At 45.3% G+C, this 18,887-nt stretch overlaps 1 protein-coding gene across 4 annotated transcripts in view; it reads left to right on the top strand.

The window, feature by feature from the left end:
* LOC140898671 (transmembrane protein 132C-like) overlaps positions 1 to 18,887 on the top strand; it is a 295,334-nt gene that overhangs the window by 269,265 nt on the left and 7,182 nt on the right. For all 4 annotated transcript variants that reach the window (XM_073312835.1, XM_073312833.1, XM_073312834.1 and 1 more), the window contains 3 exons: positions 11,890 to 12,095; positions 12,719 to 12,992; positions 14,131 to 14,322. In XM_073312835.1, coding sequence (XP_073168936.1) covers positions 11,890 to 12,095; positions 12,719 to 12,992; positions 14,131 to 14,322 — 672 coding nt within the window. The remainder of the gene's footprint in view (positions 1 to 11,889; positions 12,096 to 12,718; positions 12,993 to 14,130; positions 14,323 to 18,887) is intronic.

Genomic DNA, 18,887 nt, shown 5'->3' with positions numbered 1-18,887 from the left:
TTTAAGCCTAAATTAATAGTATCCAATTTGCAAATGAATTCCAATTCAGCAGTTTCTCGCTGGAGTCTGGATTTGAAGTTTTTAACAAGCTGTCAGCACGGTTGTGAATCTGTCATTTGAGTCAAGTGACCCAAGGGAGAGGTGTAAATCATTGAAGACTTTTGTAAAGTTACAAAGCAGCAAACAATGTGGCGGTTCCCATTCAAGTTAGCAGATGTGATTGGGACCACTCTTTAGTTTAAAGCAAGGAACAGTCTCTGCTCACCTCAGTGACCCCGCGCTGCCATGCAAGAGACTCTCATTCACTTTCTGTATAGTCTGTCGTATCCCTAGCGAGCAGGACCAATCGCTTTGCATTTGCACCCTTTTCCAAAATGGTTTGACTCTAGAGTGCACAGCACAAGACAGATTTTGTTTTGTTTGCTAATGCTGGCTTCGGAGAGTTCATGTGGCTTAGAGAGAATGCAGTTCAGCTCCAACATGCTGGTCACTTGGGAGCAAATACATGCCCTGCAGTCTCAGCTGGCCATCAGTGACCTCTCTGCTCTCTTCAGTCTGTCATAGCGAATGAGATACGGTGAGTTAAATGTTCTGCACTGCAGATCTGCCAGCCATCTTTGTAATGAGATTAGGGAATGTACGGCCCTTTCCATAAGAAACACACTGCGAGTTTGAGAGTTTAAACCTTTGAGAGGTTTATAGGTAGTTTTGTTGATTCTGATGATAGTGTGGAATATGCAGAACCGTCCAAATGAAAGGGTTCTAAATTGCTTCATAAATGATGACCCTGATCTCTCAAGATTCTCAGCGCCTTCTGTTCTAAAGGCCTAATCCTGAAGTAATTCGTGCAGGTCATTGGGAATGGTTTCAGAGTAGCAGCCGTGTTAGTCTGTATTCGCAAAAAGAAAAGGAGGACTTGTGGCACCTTAGAGACTAAACAATTTATTTGAGCATAAGCTTTCGTGAGTTACAGCTCACTTCATCAAATGCATGTAGTGGAAAATACAGTGGGGAGATTTTATATACACAGAGAACATGAAACAATGGGTGTTACCATACACACTGTAACGAGAGTGATCAGGTAAGATGAGCTATTACCAGCAGGAGAGCGGGGGGGCTGGGGGGGGAAACCTTTTGGGAATGTTTCCCGAGGACCGATCCCAGGGAAGGAAGCCATTTTACATGTAGAGCATGGCCGTTGTGTGCGGGCACACTGCAACGTTACAGCATAGACGCTTTCCCATTTAGAGCTACAGAGGAAACTGTAAGAAGGGCAGAATGTTGGCTTAAATAAGTCATTAAAATATAATAATTGCCCAATTCTCTAATTATCCTTTCTAGGTTAGGAACAATTACTGTCTCTAACTATTTTGAGTCTGTTTTATAAGTGGGTGCTTATGAGAAAAGCAAACATTCTCAGTCTCGTTCTTGTTTGTAGAATGATCAAATAGGACTTTTCCATCTATAACCGCTAGGATCCTGTGAATGTTAAGTCTCGGTTATTGCCCTTACATCTTTCGTGCCTTCCGTATGGGAGGAGCTTGTGGCCTCATTTTCAGAGTCAATGAACACCCACAACTCCAACTGAAGTCAGTGGGCCACGCTACCAGTTATCAACTCTTCTGGTTGTTGATTCATTTTTAAAGACCCGTTGAATGCAGCATTAAAAGGCTGTGAATGTGTTTCTGGGGATTATGGATCAGCTCAAATCTGAAGCTTTAGCTCTTCTCAGATGCACTCTTTTTAGTATGAAAGCATATGTTTCAAATGAACCTTATTTAAGTCTCCACTGACCAGTATCCATTCTCAGTATTGAACCTTTCCCTTGTTCCAGACACAACACACTCCTAGAAATAAACGGATCTGTTCTTCAGCAGACATCTCCCTTTTTCCAAGAGTCCGGTGTCTGCTCCTCAGAATCATGGGCCCAATCTTGGAATTCCTACTTGGGGGTGGGGACTCATGGAACAGCTAGCAGGATGTAAGGTGGATTTGGTGCAGAACCACACTTATGTGAAAATCCCATTTCATAGGAATGAAACCTATAGAGTGGTATGGAATTTATTCTCAGACCTATGGAACGTAGTAGAGAATTATCTCCTTCCGTTAGATGATAACAACATTCTGTAGCAGGACATAAAACTTTATTAAATTCTAAAGGATAGTTTAAAAAGTCTATAGAAGTGTTATCATTGTCTGTTAAATTCTATGGGGAAGTGGTTTTCAACCTTTTTTCATTTGCGGACACCTAAAATTTTTCAGATGGAGGTGTGGATCTCTTTGGAAATATTAGACATAGTCTGTGGATACCCCAGGGTCTGTAGACCACAGGTTGAAAACCACTGTTCTATGGTAACGATAACCTTTCGCAGACCCCTTAGACATAGTCTGCAGACCTCAGTTTGAAAACCACTACTATAGGACTTTTCCATAAGGGTTGGAGTCTTCCATATTCGATACTGCCGTTCCATATTTCCAGGAGTGACTTCGGTCAGATCACTTTAGCTGTGTGTGCTTGAATTTCTCCTTCTGAAAATAAGGGTAATGATACTTTGGTAAAAGCTATCAGATCTATAAATGAAAAGTGCTATATAATTGCTAAATGTTGCTATCCTTTATTCTTTATACTACAAGTGTTTTCAATTATTCTAAATTTTTAAAAAATAAAAACATTTCTCTTCATTACAATATTTTTTACAAAATCTTCTTAACATTTAAATTGTTCTCACAGTAACAGGCAAATGCCTATTTTAAACACCAAAACATAAGGTCCAGGATCTCTAAAATGATGCATATGGTATGACTCCTGCATCTGTGTGCTTCACTTTGTAGGATGAAGCCTAAAAATGGGGCCAAAGTGTCTTGAGTCTTGCCCTCCATGACACCACAGTTGTGTTCAGGCAGCATTTAGTTTGTTCCCCTTTTCTACACAGATCTTGGAAGCTCATGTGCCTCCTTTCATCTTACAATGGGCCGAGGCAGTCATTTTTCATCCTGACAGAGAATTTCCCAAGAGCAGATGGATGAATGTGAAAATATAAACTTGAATGATTAAATGCAGTGATTCCAGGACTGATCCAACTCCCACTGAAGTCAAAGTAAAAGACTTACCATTGACTGATAGGAGTTGAATTGAGTTCATGAAAAATAATAGTGACCCTCTCTGATAGGAGATCCCATTGAACATTTTAATCTCTGACAACCAGACACTGCAGCGTTCTGCCACGTAGGGATGAGGTGTGGGATTTGAGTTTGGTTTTCCCGCTGGCAGAGACTGGGGTCAATGTGAATACAGCATCCTCCGAAGTGATCTCAGTGACTGACTCAGGAGCAGTTTTGATGGCATCTGAAGGAAGCTGTGTACTGTCTTCCTGGGCCAAGAGAAGAACTGACTTCATGTGGCATTGAGGGTGGAAGAGGCTCCAAAGTAGTAAGTTCTGAGGGGCCTGGAAGACTGTCGGTCACTTACAAATCTTAGGACCTGGATCTGCAACCCTTAGTTTGAGTGGCACTCAGTCACGTGAGTAGTCTTATTGGCTATAATGCAACTACTTGCATGAAGAGTTACTGCTTAAGTACTGCAGAACCCATCATCATAAACAAAGTGTATATTCATTTATTTCAAAACCTTTTACCATGTTTTATGAGTAATTAGTTTATGCAGGCAGCAGAGGAAATATAAGCTTCCTGAAGCCATAGTGGAAACTTTGAGAGACATTCATTGGAGAACTTCCCTTAAATACCCAAGCACCTTGCCAGAAGCCTGACAAGACAGCACAATCTGGTTTGGAACTCACTAAAAAGGAGGAATCCATCTGCACTGTGCCTTGTTAAGAAAAACTTGGCCGTGGGCTCAAGTTGTTCAACACTGCACCTGTGGCTTCTTCACTCTATGAGGCCATCACCCAACATGTCACAGGCGTTCTTGCATCACTAAGAACAGATCGGGTGAGAGGCAGGAATAGGAGAAAACCATGCTCTATGACATATGGTCTCCTGTCAGAAACACACGCTTCTTTTTCTCTCTCCTATTAAAAGTGTGAGTGACAGTGGGGGAAGCCGGTGTCAGGAACAGAATGCAGGTTAGGACTCTGGAGGCTATTTCACACTGTGCTGCTGATGCATCTCTGTCCAGTCGAGCAACGTTCCTGCTGTTGAAGCCTGGGCTTTATTCTGTGACTTATCCTGAAGTGAATCAGATTGTCTGGTGGCCTGTGCTGTCATCAAATGATATTCGGAACATCAAAGGGTTCATCCGGCACGGAGCACTGAAACCAGAGTTAGGTTAGGGCCATGTAATTCGTGTCTTTGTCTAAAGTTCAATAGAGAGAGGAGATAATCTAGAAAATAATGAGGCAGTATAGTCTAGCTGTTAGAGCAGTGAACTGGGACTCCGAACTTTCAAGGTGTATTTCCAGGTCTGCTACTGATTCGCTGTGGCCTTGGCTAAATCACTTAGGTGACGTTTTTCTGAAGTGCTTCTAATTTTGAGTGGCCTCATGTTTAGCTGCCCAGTTTTAGACACCTAAGACCAGATGAGGGGTGCTGAGCACACAAAACTCTGATTCCTGCCAATGATGTCTAAAATTTGGCCGCCAAAATTACAAGCAACTTTTCGTTGGTTGTGTCTCCCTGCCTCAGTTTACCAACCCATAGAACAGGGATAATAGTAGTATCCTGCTTTGCAAGGGTGTTATAAATCATTTGAAGGACACCATGCTGTAAATGGAAAGCGTTATTATGTATACCAGCTTGCACTGATCTTGGTAATGAATTCTCTGGATATCTGTCAAACTCTTTTCATTTGTGATCTAATCAGGATGCACACCGAGCTTTCTGGATGCTAAAGACCTCGTGCATTCAGCAGCCTGTCACCAGCTAAGCTTCTAATATGTGCTTACTGAATTCTAGTTCTGGCAGATCCTACTTTCTAGTTATGAGAGCCAGACACTCTGGAAGGCAACTGACAAGAACTAGAGTTTAAAATGTATCTCCTGTGGGTTTTTTTTTTTAATATATCTTCAGTAGCAGGAAGCCTTCCCAGGTCCAGTAGGTTAATGGACGCAGGCAGGACACCTACAGCTATCATAATGAGACATTTCTGTTCTTTACACTTCTAGTTCCAGGGCTTTATAGCTTGCAGACTGCCTAATTAAGGCTAAGCCAGACAGACTTTGTGATGTACACCAGGAACTGGACTGGTACCTTGTGAACTGGTGGTGCTCAGAAACTTTTACAAATGCCATATTAAAAGCTGCTCTCCTTTTTTTTTTAACCCCTTGTCCTTTAGAGCCCTGCCAGTGTGGGCCAAATTTAAAGCCTGTTTCCAGAGGCGAAAGCCCATGGGAAGTGTGAAGAAGCTTACATGAGGGTAAAAGAGTCTGTACATCTCATTAATTTCCATGCCTTTTACAAGTCATTCTTTCCGCATCTGGGTTACACAGACCTGAAATGGGGCAGATCAGTTTTTGATTCCAACTGTCTTTCAAAGCCTAAGAGTCTTGGCTTCCGTTTGACACAAAATTTGCCTTGCGAGGTGTCTGTGCCGAACTGTATCTTAATGTAAATACAGTTTACATATTCAGGAATTTGCAGAGCCCAGCGCGGATACAAAATTTGTATTCGCATCCATCTGCGATCCGCAAACAGGGTCCACAGATTTGCAGGGCTCTAGGAATCTGCAACAGAAGTCAGATCCCCAAGACGGTCCTCCCTGGCACCTCCCTCTTCGTGGTGGAGGCAGCATTCCCTTCCATGATTGCTGAATCCTGGTCAGAAGGTAGTGAGACTCTGCGTGAGGACACGAGGCAGTCTATGCTATGAAAGGCCTTCACCCTGCCACAGAGCTCACTGCAGGATAACAGCTTCAGTCTGCAGGCAAGGGAGAAATATGGGGTCTTGTCTGTGTCCAGGGCCCTCATATTCATTACAGCCCCCTTTATATTCATTGCAACCAAGTTCTGTTTCTGCTTTATTAGCAGGGAGCTCACATTCCCTCCCAAATCGCAAAGTTCCAGGGTACTTACAGCGCAGTTCTCCAAGCGGCCGCAGGTCATGCTCTTGGGGGATGATTTGATGTTTCTGTTCCAGGCTGCCAGTTCACTTAAAATGTGGTTTATCACAGGATGAAACCATCCAAGCCACTTGGAGTCTAAGTGGCCTTTGTTAGAAGGGAGCACAAAAAAATAAAGCAAAGAGAAAGGAAGCATCTCAGAAATTTTGCTTAGCCCTGGCTTTTCTTCTCTCACTTTTTGTCTTTTTGGTCTAAAGCAAAGTTAGAAAAATAACTAGGGAAAAGTAGCTGTAATGCCAACTTTAATAAGGAAGGAAACTGCTGAAATGGCATCAGAGAGCTCCTTAAAATGCAAAACTTTTCACTGATCCGCTACACCGAGTGGAGCAGATATTTGCATAAAGGTGAAGGCTAAGCAGGAGCTCTCTTCATCATCATCTCACCTTTTTAGATGCAAAAGAGAAAAGGACGTTTCAAAGGGAAAATGTTTTCATGGTGAAAAATATAAACACTGGAAGGGGTGGGTGGGAGGGAATAATATGACCTGTTCACACAGACAAAGTCTCCAGCATCTCAACTTCTGTCATGGGCTCAATGAATTATTGTGGACCAGAATCAGAGGTGACAGGTGCTAGTCCAGGGGTGGCCACCCGGAGCCACGTGCGGCTCTTCAGAAGTTAATATGCAGCTCCTTGTACAGGCATCGACTCCGGGGCTGGTGCTGTAGGTGCCAACTTTCCAATGTGCTGGGGGGTACTCACTGCTCAATCCCTGGCTCTGCTATACCCCGCCCCCTCCCCTGAGCCTGCCATGCCCTCGCTTCTTCTCCTCCCTCCCCCTCCCCCCCCAGCCTCCTGCATGCCATGAAACAGCTGATCGGGAGATGCGGGGACAGAGGGGCGCTGATCAGCAGGGCTGCCGGTGGGCGGGAGAAGCTGCGGGGGCATGGCGGGGGTAAGGAGCTGATATATTACTGGCTCTTTGGCAATATTCTGGCTCCTTCTCAGGCTCAGGCTGGCCACCCCTGGTGCTAGTCACATTGCTTAATGTAGTTCTGGAAGGTGCTCAGATACCACAGGACAAAAAATAGACTAGAACTTCCCTCTCACTATGCCAATCAGGGGATTAGAGGAGTGACTACAGCATGCATAAACATACCTGACCTCACCTCGCTGCGGGAGCACAGATGTCTGCGCGGGCTAGCCACCTGAGAATATACCCAGAGTCTGGGGCGGGCTTGTACAGTCCCTGCTGAAGTCCGGTGCTGCCCTGGCTTGCTAACTCGAGCTAGCTAGGTCAAAGCTAGCCATCCCGAGTACAAACCTATCAGGAATTAGGGCTTGCCAGCCCTGAGCCTGTGTCTAGCTAGCTCCCTAGTGAGCACCAGAGGACACGCAGCTGACTCACACTTGGCTTGCAGCAAAATCACCCAGCTGGCCAGCCCTCCCGATTGGCTGGAGGAGCCAACAGGCATGCTCTGAAGCCCAGCAGCAGCATTAGGCCAGCAGCTGCGCAAAGCATTGCCCCTGGCTGCACTAGCCCCTGCTTGTTCCCAGGCCTGCTCCTGCTGTGCCTCGCGCCCTGTAACCCAGGTCTGACCCTCGGCTCCAGTTCCGGTCTTCGGTTCTAACCCCTGGCTCTGACCCTGGGCACCTGCTCCTGCTGTAACCACTAGGCCTAACCACCCATGCCCTGGTCTCTGACAAAACCTGCCTGGACCTGCCGCAGCTGCTGCCTGTGCCACTGCAGATACGCTACTATTTTTAGCCCGCTGTCTCAATGAGAGCTAGCCCAGGTATGTCTACACGAGCTGGGAATCACCCCCCTAGCTCGCAGTGTAGACGTAGCCATGCATATCTTCATGGGGAAAGCGCTGAATTTACCTCATGTCTGTGCAGAACAATGACCAGTTTCAACCCATCCAAAAAAGTAAGATGACTGGGATCTGATTTCCAGCTATTCTGATGTGATCTAAAGTAGTCCGTTCCTAGGTGAGTCAGTAATGGTTAGCAGTCCCCTAGTTCCTCCAGTAAGGAACCCACTGTTTTGGGTTAGGTGCTGGTTAAACAGGGAGACTCTAGGCTATGCTAAATCCTGGCAGGAATCAGTGTATTTGGATTTAGATCTGGATTTGCTCACTGAAGCTGGGAAAGCCTTTTTATTTCTTTTTTTTTTTTTTAAGACCATGGTTAGGTGAGAGAAGGAAGGAGGAAGCCATCTCAGTTTGCTTACCCTTCCGTACTCAGCTGACCCAGGATTTTGTGATTACCAAAGCTGCAGACCGAGCACGATTTTAATGGGGCATTTTCAGGGAGCCAGTGTCTTATTCTTATGCATGTGCAGATGACGAGGTGTGCCTTGTGAATTGGGCGCCGAGGAACCACCCTCTTCTCCCTTTCACCTGCTCTGAGACACTAGCTTGGGAAACATCCCTACCACCCTGTGCTTTCCTGTGTGTGAATCCACTTCAAAAGCAATCCAGGCAGCCCCAAGAAGGATAGCGGCATGAAAGTGAAATAGTCAAAAATACTTTCACTGACAGTTGGTAGCTTGGGACTTGCCCCCCACTGTCTTGGGAATATAGGAGCCAAAGAAAGCATGTGTAAGGGATGGTAAGGATGCTTAGACTTGGTGAAAAGACTTTTTTTTTTTCCCTCAATGCAAGTCATAAAGGCCTGGCACTCTGGCTGATGCATACCCAGTAATAAATATTAACCTGCATCAATTATTAACAGCAGCTCGGTAGCTACAGTAGCTGCTTCCTTAAGATGCGAGGCTAGATACATTTGTTTCGCCATTTGTTCCTAGCGGGCCTATGCGGGTCTACAGCAGCGTTGCGAGGAAAGCTGGAGGTTGGACATCAGCCCAGAAGCATTTACAGATTGAGGATTTGCTGCTATTGTTGTTGTTTTTCCCTGACAGACAAATTGGTTCGGTTCCCGACAGTGTTTGGCTTCTGCTATTATTAAATCATCGCTCTATGTCCAGGACACCTGGGTCAGCCTGAAGGTGAACGTTTTATCACAAACCTTTGATCCGCATACAGATGTCCCTCACTGTGAGTATATCACAGAGGCTCTGTAGAGTCAACCAGCTGCCGTCCCGAAGCAGAATATACCTATGAAAGTCGCCTGCCAGAGAGGAGGAGAGCATAGGGGAGGCATCAGATATCACCATCCCCTGCTAGCCCATAGATATCAGAGTGGGAGTTATTGCAGCGCCAAGCTGCCTAAATTCCCCGCAGGTTCCTCGCTGCAGCACGGGGGCCAGTCGCTGCTGAAGGAAGAAAAGGGCGGTGGCAGCAGAGCGATTAAAGGAAGGCTCCGATGTAAAGGCTCCTAACTCCGCAGAAGCTGGGATTCCTCCCCATGGAGCGCTAACTTCCCACTTTGCTCCGCGAAACACAGTTTCATAGCAGACATTTGGCGCAGTGGGACTGGAACCCAGGCAGCATGCAGCTTTCTACCTGAGTCACAGCCGCTCACTACACGGAGGGGTCATGCACTCTATGGGGGTGATTTCTAAAGCGCATGAATGAGTTGCACATTAATGGGTCCATGTAGACCCTGCTGGTGCACACTTAAGGTCCCCTCATACGCTTTAATGTAGAACTGCTTCAAACAGCACTATGTCTAAATGCCCCAGCAGGGTCTACATGGACCAATAAATGCACAATACATTAGTGCATTTTAAAAATTACACGCCTGTAAAGCGCATTCCCTCCACGCATAGACAAGCCCTAAGGCTCATAGGACCCCAACAGGTACGTAAATATTGCTATCCCCATTCTGAGGATGGGGGAAACATAGAGTTAAAGTGACTTGCCTGAGACCACACAGGGCATCAGAGATTAGAACCCAGGTCAGAGCCATGATTAGAAACAAGGACTTTGTTGCTCCCAGTTTTATGTTCAGAGCAATAGACCATGTGCAATGATCTATTTACTTGCAGTATATTATTCAGTAGCTACTGTCTCTGTGTGCTGTATAGAGCTCCAGGCAGAATGGGTGCTGGGCAAACAAAGATGACAAAGCTGGAACTGAAGCTGTGTAGAAGCCTATCTGTAATGGTCGTGGTTGTCTTTAATAAATCCTCCTTTTTATGATGGATTGTGATGCCTGATGTCATAACTCTATACAGAGGGGGGAAAGTGTCACCGTTAACAGGACCATGAAAAGCAAGAGTAACCATCTGGAACAAAAATCTGTCGCGCTTTCATGTGAATCATATATAAGTAGTACATATGTCATTGAAGCACGTGTGAGATATTATGAAATCAGATATAGCTCATATACAAACTAATATGAAAATGTCATCCCTTTTGTAAATTACAGACCACACTCCTATGTAACATATATTAAAACAGGACACACTGTCCATCTGTGTGAAATAAGGGAACGTTTCCCCCCTTATGGCCATTAAACATAACTTGGATAACATGAGGCAAAAAGGCTAAACAAACAGATGGGTCCTGTATTGTACTAGATAGTATTGCATCAGTTCATGAAACTGTGCTCGGATTAGGTTCTCTGAGGTCTTCCCTTGAAATATTTCTCCTGACTAATACTCCAGAAAGTGAGCAATGCCTAAACTACCAGAGGATACAGATTGGACATGTGCTGTATAACTGGGAACAGTTTAGCATATCTAGCCCTTGGGTTTATCCATGGTCATAGAGGGCACCCATCCGTTTGATTAGCTTGGGGACTTGAGCTATTCCATGTGATAAGCATCCTTTGAATAAAGTGGTATGGGGAAAGACAAAATCAAAGGGAGCAGATGATGGTATAAATAGATGTTCAGGTGGGAGGGCCACTACCAGTGCTAATGACTTTCATTATGGAAGATGAAATAGGTTTCTGAAGGGGAGGGAGAAAGCATGTGAATTGAAGATATCTGTTGGGTTTACTTGTAATTTCTGCAGACATGCCAGCTCATTTAGTAATGCAACAGCTCCCATTGCTAGCCACTTAATGTATGATTAATGTGCCGCAAGATTTCCCCAGACGTTTATGACACCTTTAGGAATAGATTTGACAATGACTTTATCACACCGAGCCACTTCATACTATCTGCATCCCTCTTAATGATTTATATATTCTGGAGGGATTCTATTCCATCCCACTAGTACTCAGTAAGGTAATAAATGAGAAAACTCAATGGTCTGTAAATTACAACATTGATTAAAGAAGTGATTACTGGTATAACTCTTACATGACTATGCTAATGCTTGCTTATATTTCAGGACAGTATTTACATGTTAATGATAAATCTACTGCAGTGTTTAGAATTACTTTATGGCTTTAATCAAAATGTAAACATTCATAAACAGATAATGTTTATTTCAGAGGAAATGAGTATGTTTTTGTTTCCTTTCTCCATGTGAAATCCACTCCAGAGCAAACTTCATCCTCGGACTGATGTGTGACACTAAACAGTGTCACACCAGACTAAAGGTGAAAACTCTGGTTGGGATAGAGATTTATATTTACTGCCTGCATCCAACTAGCCCAGTTTGGGGCTGTTAGGTTTCTTTTGGCCATGTTGTGAAGGAGCCTCTCATTATAAATTCCATAGAGATGTGATCAGCTAGTGGCTCATTGAATAACAAATAGAAAACTCAGCCAGCAGCTTCAGAAATCGTATCCAGTCTTTAGGCATCTCCAGCATAATTATGCCTCCTGAGCCGGTGGAGGATTTTTGTGTTCAGCTGGTTCCATTGTAAAACGCCATCATTAACATGCGTAAGGAGAAGGGAGCCTTTTTTGTTTGTTTTTGTTTTTCAGATGCCAGGTTTCCACTGTGAGCCTGCTTTGTTGCAGCTATTACCTTCTTTTTCTCTCTCTCTCTTTTCCCCTTACCTTCCTCTCCTTTAGGTTTCTGACAGATGTGACTATGTGTTTGTCAATGGCAAAGAAATGAAAGGCCAGGTGGATGCGGTAGTGAATTTCACATACCAATATCTGAGCGCCCCTCTGCAAATCACAGTCTGGGTTCCACGCCTGCCTCTTCAGATTGATATTTCGGACACGGAGCTAAGCCAAATAAAAGGCTGGAGAGTCCCCATTGTCTCCAATAAGAGGTGGGTTTAGTCACTTAATATATATCAAGCATTTTCTTGCAATGAATGGAGCTGATTTTAACCCCAGGAAGAACAGCTCACAGTACAGAGGTTGTATCTGGATCCCAACTTCCCCCCCCCCCCCCCCAGGGTAGTCAGTGTTTTTCAATGGGATATGTGCTCCTAAGTCATTTAGTCACCTCGATGGTCCAGTGGCAGAGTTTGGATTTGAATCCAACCCATAGTTCAAGGGAGACTGGAAGGAGGTTTTGATTCTGGCCCGTCTCTGCATTCTAGTATTTCAGTGGAGATCTTCAAAGAGAAGACACCAATATCACACGCCTCTCTCGATCGCCTGTGTAATGCCACGAATCAGCAACGAAACTTAGGGGCATGTACCTGCGTGCCACCGTATGCAATGACAGTTGTGGGGCTCCGTATACGCTCTCAATTGCTCTGTTCACGTCTGCTCAGTTTACAGGTCAAAGATGATCGTTTTTCTGCTCTTAATTGATTTTATTCCAGGAAGTGTTTTCCTTGCTTAGCACTTTGCTCTTAGTTTTCATTTTCACTGCAGGGAAAAGGACTATGAAGGAGTTTTGTCCTCAAACCACTTTTTATGCTTCCTTTTTCTTTTTTTCAAGACCCACCAGGGACAGTGAGGATGAGGATGAAGATGAGCGGAAGGGAAGAGGCTGTGCGCTCCAGTACCAGCATGCCATGGTGCGAGTCCTTACTCAGTTTGTTGCTGAGGACTCTAGCCCTTGGAGTCAGCTGAACTACTTGCTGGGTTCCGACTGGCAGTTTGACATTACAGACCTGGTGATGGACTTTATGAAGTTGGAGGAGCCTCACATTGCCAGGCTACAAGAAGGAAGGATTTTGATTGGACAAGAAGTAGGAATGACAACAATCCAGGTACATAAACTGAACAGTTCTGGGTCCTACCATTCCTGCATTAACACCTACATGATCCTGGAAGAGCCAGTAGAGTGTTCTGCGAAAACAGCACTGCTTTGAAATATAATAATCTGTTGTAGCAAGGCTGTGGCCTCCTAGAATTTCACACACATGCATTCCATCTCGTGTCAATTCAAACAAATAAAGCAAAAGCCCCCGCTTTTGTAGTGAGACAGATCAAACCCTGTATTTCAGCCATCCTTACTGGATGTACACCCCTTGCACCTGTGAACATCCTGCTTTCCCCCACAGGCTGAGGCTCCCCCTACAGTTCAACTGGCAGAACTGCTGCTTGGAGACAGGAGGCCTGATTTTCAGAGCTACCAAGCACCCATAACTCTAATGGATGTCAACTGGGGTGGAGGGTGTTCAGTGCCTGTGAAAGCTACTCTTAGGGCCAGATTCTTAGCTGGTGTAAACTGAAGACCATAGTGCTATGCTGATTTCCACTGCCTGAGGATTTGGCCTTCAGCATTCTGGTTGGAGTCTCGGTAAAGTTTAGTGCACAAACTGCAAATGTAGCCACAGACGGAGGGTGGGAGAGACTGTGTGTTTGAGTAGCTGTCCTCTGCTCTCTAAATGTTCGGAGGTGGTTAGCGAGTAGCCATTTGAATCAAGGGGAACAATTTCCCACTTGAGAATGGGCTGCATGCGCCATTACAAACTTCAGGGATAGAGAAATGGATAAGGAAATGGAAAAATGAAGGACAAATCCGGGAAGATGCGGAGAACCTCCAGCACCCTTTGAAGCCATTGAGAGTTGAGAAGGCTCAGCCCCTTGCAGGATAAGGACCAAAATTAGGAGGGAAAGGTTGTATTATTTCCAGGCTTATAAGAAAGTAATGGAAATAATGGGAGTAAAATAAGAGAGCTCCTAAAGAGGTATTTGATACAGTGGCTTTAAGCTGTAATCGCTCCATCGGATAGGTTCTCCTCGCTTCCTGCATGAAACCAGCCTGTCTTCTCTATGTACTCCCACATCCAGTTTCTGGGCTTGAAGCCAGGCTTTTGGGGCAGGAGCAGATGAAGCAGTGAAAGGGGTCACTGTAGTTGTTTAACCCTTTCCTGATGCTGTTCCCTTTCTGTTTCTCCAAAGGTTTTTTCTCCCTTGTCGGACTCCATTCTGGCAGAGAAGACGGTGACGGTGCTAGATGACAAAGTGACCATAACAGACCTCGGGGTGCAGGTGGTGGCTGGGCTGTCGCTCTTCCTTCAGCCAAGCCCGGCAAATAACCGAGCTATTGTGGCTACAACCATTGCTCAGGAGCTGCTTCATACCCCTAAACAGGTAGTGTGCACTCCAGTTCTCCATGCTGCTGGCAGGTTGGGTGGGGCAGTGGGTCATTCCTGCAGAGCTCTGATGAAGTTACCTCCCCCTTAGCAAGTTTTAGGGGGAAACAGCATAGACTTTAAGTTACTGGTATAACACATTTTTATAGCTGGGCCTTTCCAGCAGAGGGCACCCTGGTGTTGGCTTCTTTTTTCTTCCCTCCTGCAAATTTGGGCTCCGCCCTTTGGAAAAGTTCCAAACCCCAACGTTCCGACTTGCACGTTGTCTATCTTTTCAAAGCTCCCTTTAAACACTGTGACCTTTGCAGCTCTCCTAAGCCTTTATTACACTTGTTTCACAGGCCATCCGTGCTCTCTGTTTGCCATGAGCAATGCCCTTGATCTCCATGTCCGAGAGTGGGAGAGCCCTGTGCTTCACAGTGATTTAATATTTGGGAGAGCCATAAAACAGTGATGTGAGAAAGGCGAGCTCATTCATTTTCCTGGTGGAGCAACAGCAGGCAGCCTGGCTCCTCTCTCTTCTTTTATTCTTCAGGCTGACTCAGACGGGTTAGTTGTTCAGCTCATTAGGGGACACCGGTGTGTTGATCCTGCTTAATTCAAAGCTGGCATGTTTTCACACCAGCTGAGGGAAGGGTCTCAAGCAGTGAACTGCAGGTCACATAATATGTACGGATACAAGGAACAGAAAACAGCACCAAACTGAGGCAAATAGTTGCCATAGAATAGATTAAAAACAAGGGGGTCAGCAGCAGTGGAAGGGACAAGGGCCTGTTCAATCCCAATTTCACTCAGGGTAGTAGAATACTCTTATTCAGGGCTGTATAATGCCATCCACAGCCACAGCTCTCACAAAACCACTATTTCATCCCTCATAAACAGGGAAGAGCTCGGTTCAGGTTTTATGACCCATTTTCACCCTGATCACTATATCATTTTCTGGAACGCAAGAATAATGTCGATTGTTTTATAACTCAGTCGTTAGTGGCAGGATGACATCCCAGCTCGAAGAAGGATGTGCTGCCCATCTGTTTAATTTACTTCATCCTGTAATCATCTGAGTCTTATGTAATTAACCCATTTGTGCTCTTCTTTGGGGCTTCCTTTTGGAAACCGCTCTTCTCGACAGATGCCGAGTTGGAAATTGAAGAAGCCAAAGCTAGAAACAAATCTAACCTAGTTAGAGGGCATAGGGCAGAGCGGGATTTTTCTCCTGCAGCTTGTCTGGGAGTGTCACATGCCTGTGGGGCAGGAGGGGTTGCATGTCTCAATGCAGTGTGCAAAGATATTTACCAGCGTCCCTTTATGAGCATGGGAAGCCTCTGACCGATGCCTCCTGAATATTGTTCAGCTGAACAGTGTGTTCATGGTGCCGTACCTGCTGTATGCCCCTCCTCTTCCTCACTCTGCAGTGTAGCCCCACTGTATTATGCTGTGTGAATGCACCCATCAAGAAGCAAGAGGCTGCCAAGCACCCTTCCCTTAATGAGGACTGGTTGGTCCACCGCACATCTCCCACAGTCCCTCATACCTCCCCAGCACAGAAGCTGCTAATTCCCTCACACCCTGCCTCTTCTTCCCATTTCCACCTCCCGAGCTAAGAGTAAGGAGGCTTCCAAGCAGTGTGCCTTCCCCAGTGCTCCCCCATTGGGCTGATTGCTGCCCTCAACTTGTGTAGTTCATGCACTTGAGTTCTCCCTGGTGCCTGATCACCAGTAGCTCCTCCACTGCCCAGCACAGCTTGCCCTTTGCAGCGGCTCTGAGAGCATTCTGCACCCGCACAGCCATGTTCTGAGGGCATCCGCCATGTCCTGCTGCAGAGGGCTGAGCTGATTCCATGGGCCATTGAATTTTCCCCATGCTCTTAAAGAGAATCACTGAATGGCCCCTCTCTTTGCAGAAGACTGGCCCTAGAGGGACAGGTTTCTGAATTGCTAGCACAGCTGGCCATTATTCCCCTCCTGCAATGGAAAGGGGTTGAAGTAGGACTGGCCGGAAAACAAGAATTCCGTGTCATGACAAATGTCAACCTTTTGACATTTTGTTTTCGGTCCTTAGCAGGACAAACCTGAGGCATTTCAAAAATTTTCATGAAAGAACATGACACACTCCAGCATAACCAAAAGCACAGTGGTTAGGGTGGTAACCTGGGATGTAGGAGCTCTGGGTTCAAGTCCCTATTCTGCCTGAGTCAGAGCAGGACTAGAACCTGGGTCACCCATGTGAATGGCTTTAACTCGCTGGCTGTGGAATCAGTTTCTCCTGTTGAAGCTGTTCCACTTTTTTTTTTTTTTATGAATAATTAAATATTCATTGGACCAGAGGTAAACTAACAGGAAAGCCCTCACCTGGGGCATGGAAAGTGCAGGTCCAGGTCCAGGTCCCTCCTCCAATTCGGGCAGAGCAGGGACTTGAACTAAGGTCTTCTACATCCCAGCTGAGTGCCCTAACCACTGGACTCTTGCCTGTTCTGGGGGCTCTGGTTCTCTTTCCTTTCGAACCGAAATTCCACCATGGACCAGAGAAATTTTCATCAAAACTCTCACATTTTTGCAAAAAGTTGTGGTTTCAATGTATCAACATTTTCCAACCAAAAAATGTTTTAATTGAAAAATTCTCAACCAGCTCTAGTTTGAGGCTTCTAATCCAGCAACTTTCTCCTCCATAAGAAGAATAGAGAGTTTCATCCAGCCTATGGTGACTTTATTTAAGGAGTCACTGCTGAGGCTGATAAGCCAGACCTTAAACCCCACCTTTGTGATCCAATCATCTGTTCTCATGGTCCTGATAAAAACTCCACCTCCCAATCTTTCATCTGTTCTTACTTAGTCCTTGCTCGGAGTAACATTTACATTTCTATCAGTTTTCTGTGGTGTATTTTAAGATCTGATCCTGCTCCCACTGAAGACAATGAACAACTTCCACTTACCTCAGGGGGACTAGGATTGGGCCCGTCTCCTCTACGAGGTGTCAGACAGGATTTGCTGACTACAGTATGATTTTTCCCCTTTTGCTTTGTTCTTGGGAGTGCAGCTTCTGGCTCTGAATCACAATCCACCCAGTATTTGCAAACGCATTTTATGCCCTAACACAGCCAAAGAGCTGCACAAGAAACCCGTGTCACTCTGTACATTGTGTGCAAAGGATTTATTTGTCTTTTTTTTTTCTTTTCTGTTGAGTTAGAACAGTAAAAAGGACCCAAGCACGGGCTTTGAGCCCCCAGCAAACCAAATACTCAGACCAGTCATTCCACCCCTTCTACCAGGCCCCAGAATGTCATCAGATACAAACACACCCTCGCATCAGTCTATGCCTCCATCCAGCGACCGCTCTTCATAGGCTAGATGAAACAAATGGATCCTGTAGCATGCCCTGAAAATCAGCCAATCCGGGCCTTTTCGGACCTGGGACCAGAGGATATTTCCATGGCCCTTGTGGAGAACTCCGTAGTATAGTGAGGGGAATCCAGCATCAGGGCCTACAATGCTACAGATGTATTCAGTGGATCATAGGATGGTCATAGGCCATTTAGGTCTGTATAGGTGAAAACCACCTCATGAAATCTGCCTGACAGTTCACAGACAACCAGTGTAGGTCCCAGAGTGTAGGTGTCATCATATGTTATCTATATATGACATGCCACTCACCAACCAGCTCTAGCTTCTGAATCCAAGTTGCCTTTTCATGTCTGAACTTTCAGAGCTGGTCAATTCAGTGGGGTGGGATATGTACATTGAGAGCCAAATATCCGTATTTGTGATCAGATTGTGCAGAAGAGTTTTGATGCTTTGCAAATTTGCAATTATGAAAGGTCACAGGTATGGCCGAATTGAATCAAGGCCTTCGGCTCCATAACAGATTTGTGAACTGTAGGGGACAGTTTTTCCCCCTACTGTTCCACCGGCTCTAAATATAACATGAAGAAAACAAGGGAGCTAAAGTCATTTACAAAAGGGAAAATACTGGTTGGTTTTGTAATTCTGGCACATTTATCAGGTGGCATCTCCAGACTGATCAGCAGCTACGAGTAAGCAGAAATGTGATGGTGCTGAAGAGGTCAAACTAATGTAAATAGGCACAGTGTGCTAGTCTGGCTAGGGTGGAAGAGGAGATTAGAGAAGTACATGAAGAAAAACATGACCAAAAAGTGTCTTGATGAGTGCAGCGATGCTTCACGTGCTTAGGAAACAGCATGTCGCTTGGAAATCAACAGCTGCTGCAGGAAGCAAATTCTTCATCACTTCTGAATCAAGTTCGAAGTGATCGGATGTATGGTATCTGACTCACCTCCAGTCTCTCTAGTCACCGGATAAATAATCCCATCTTCCAAGGGATGTTGACAATGATGTAAATTTGTGGTTTATTTGTTTATAAAGAGCACAACTGTATGAAAAGGGGGGGATGAAAACTGGTAACTCCACAAGGTATTTGTTTATGCTTATTAATTAACGAACACAGGCATTTGTCACCTTTGACATCAGACAAGGCAGCAGCTTTGCTGATAATAAGGTTTCAATCCATCTTCATCTGTTGATAGTAATTGGAGGCCCTTGTCAGAGATTT

This window comes from Lepidochelys kempii, chromosome 15 (assembly GCF_965140265.1).
Source record: "Lepidochelys kempii isolate rLepKem1 chromosome 15, rLepKem1.hap2, whole genome shotgun sequence".
In the NCBI taxonomy this organism is placed as follows: domain Eukaryota; kingdom Metazoa; phylum Chordata; order Testudines; family Cheloniidae; genus Lepidochelys; species Lepidochelys kempii.
The sequence above is the reverse complement of the archived record's forward strand: the minus strand, read 5'-3'. Positions and strand labels throughout refer to the sequence as shown.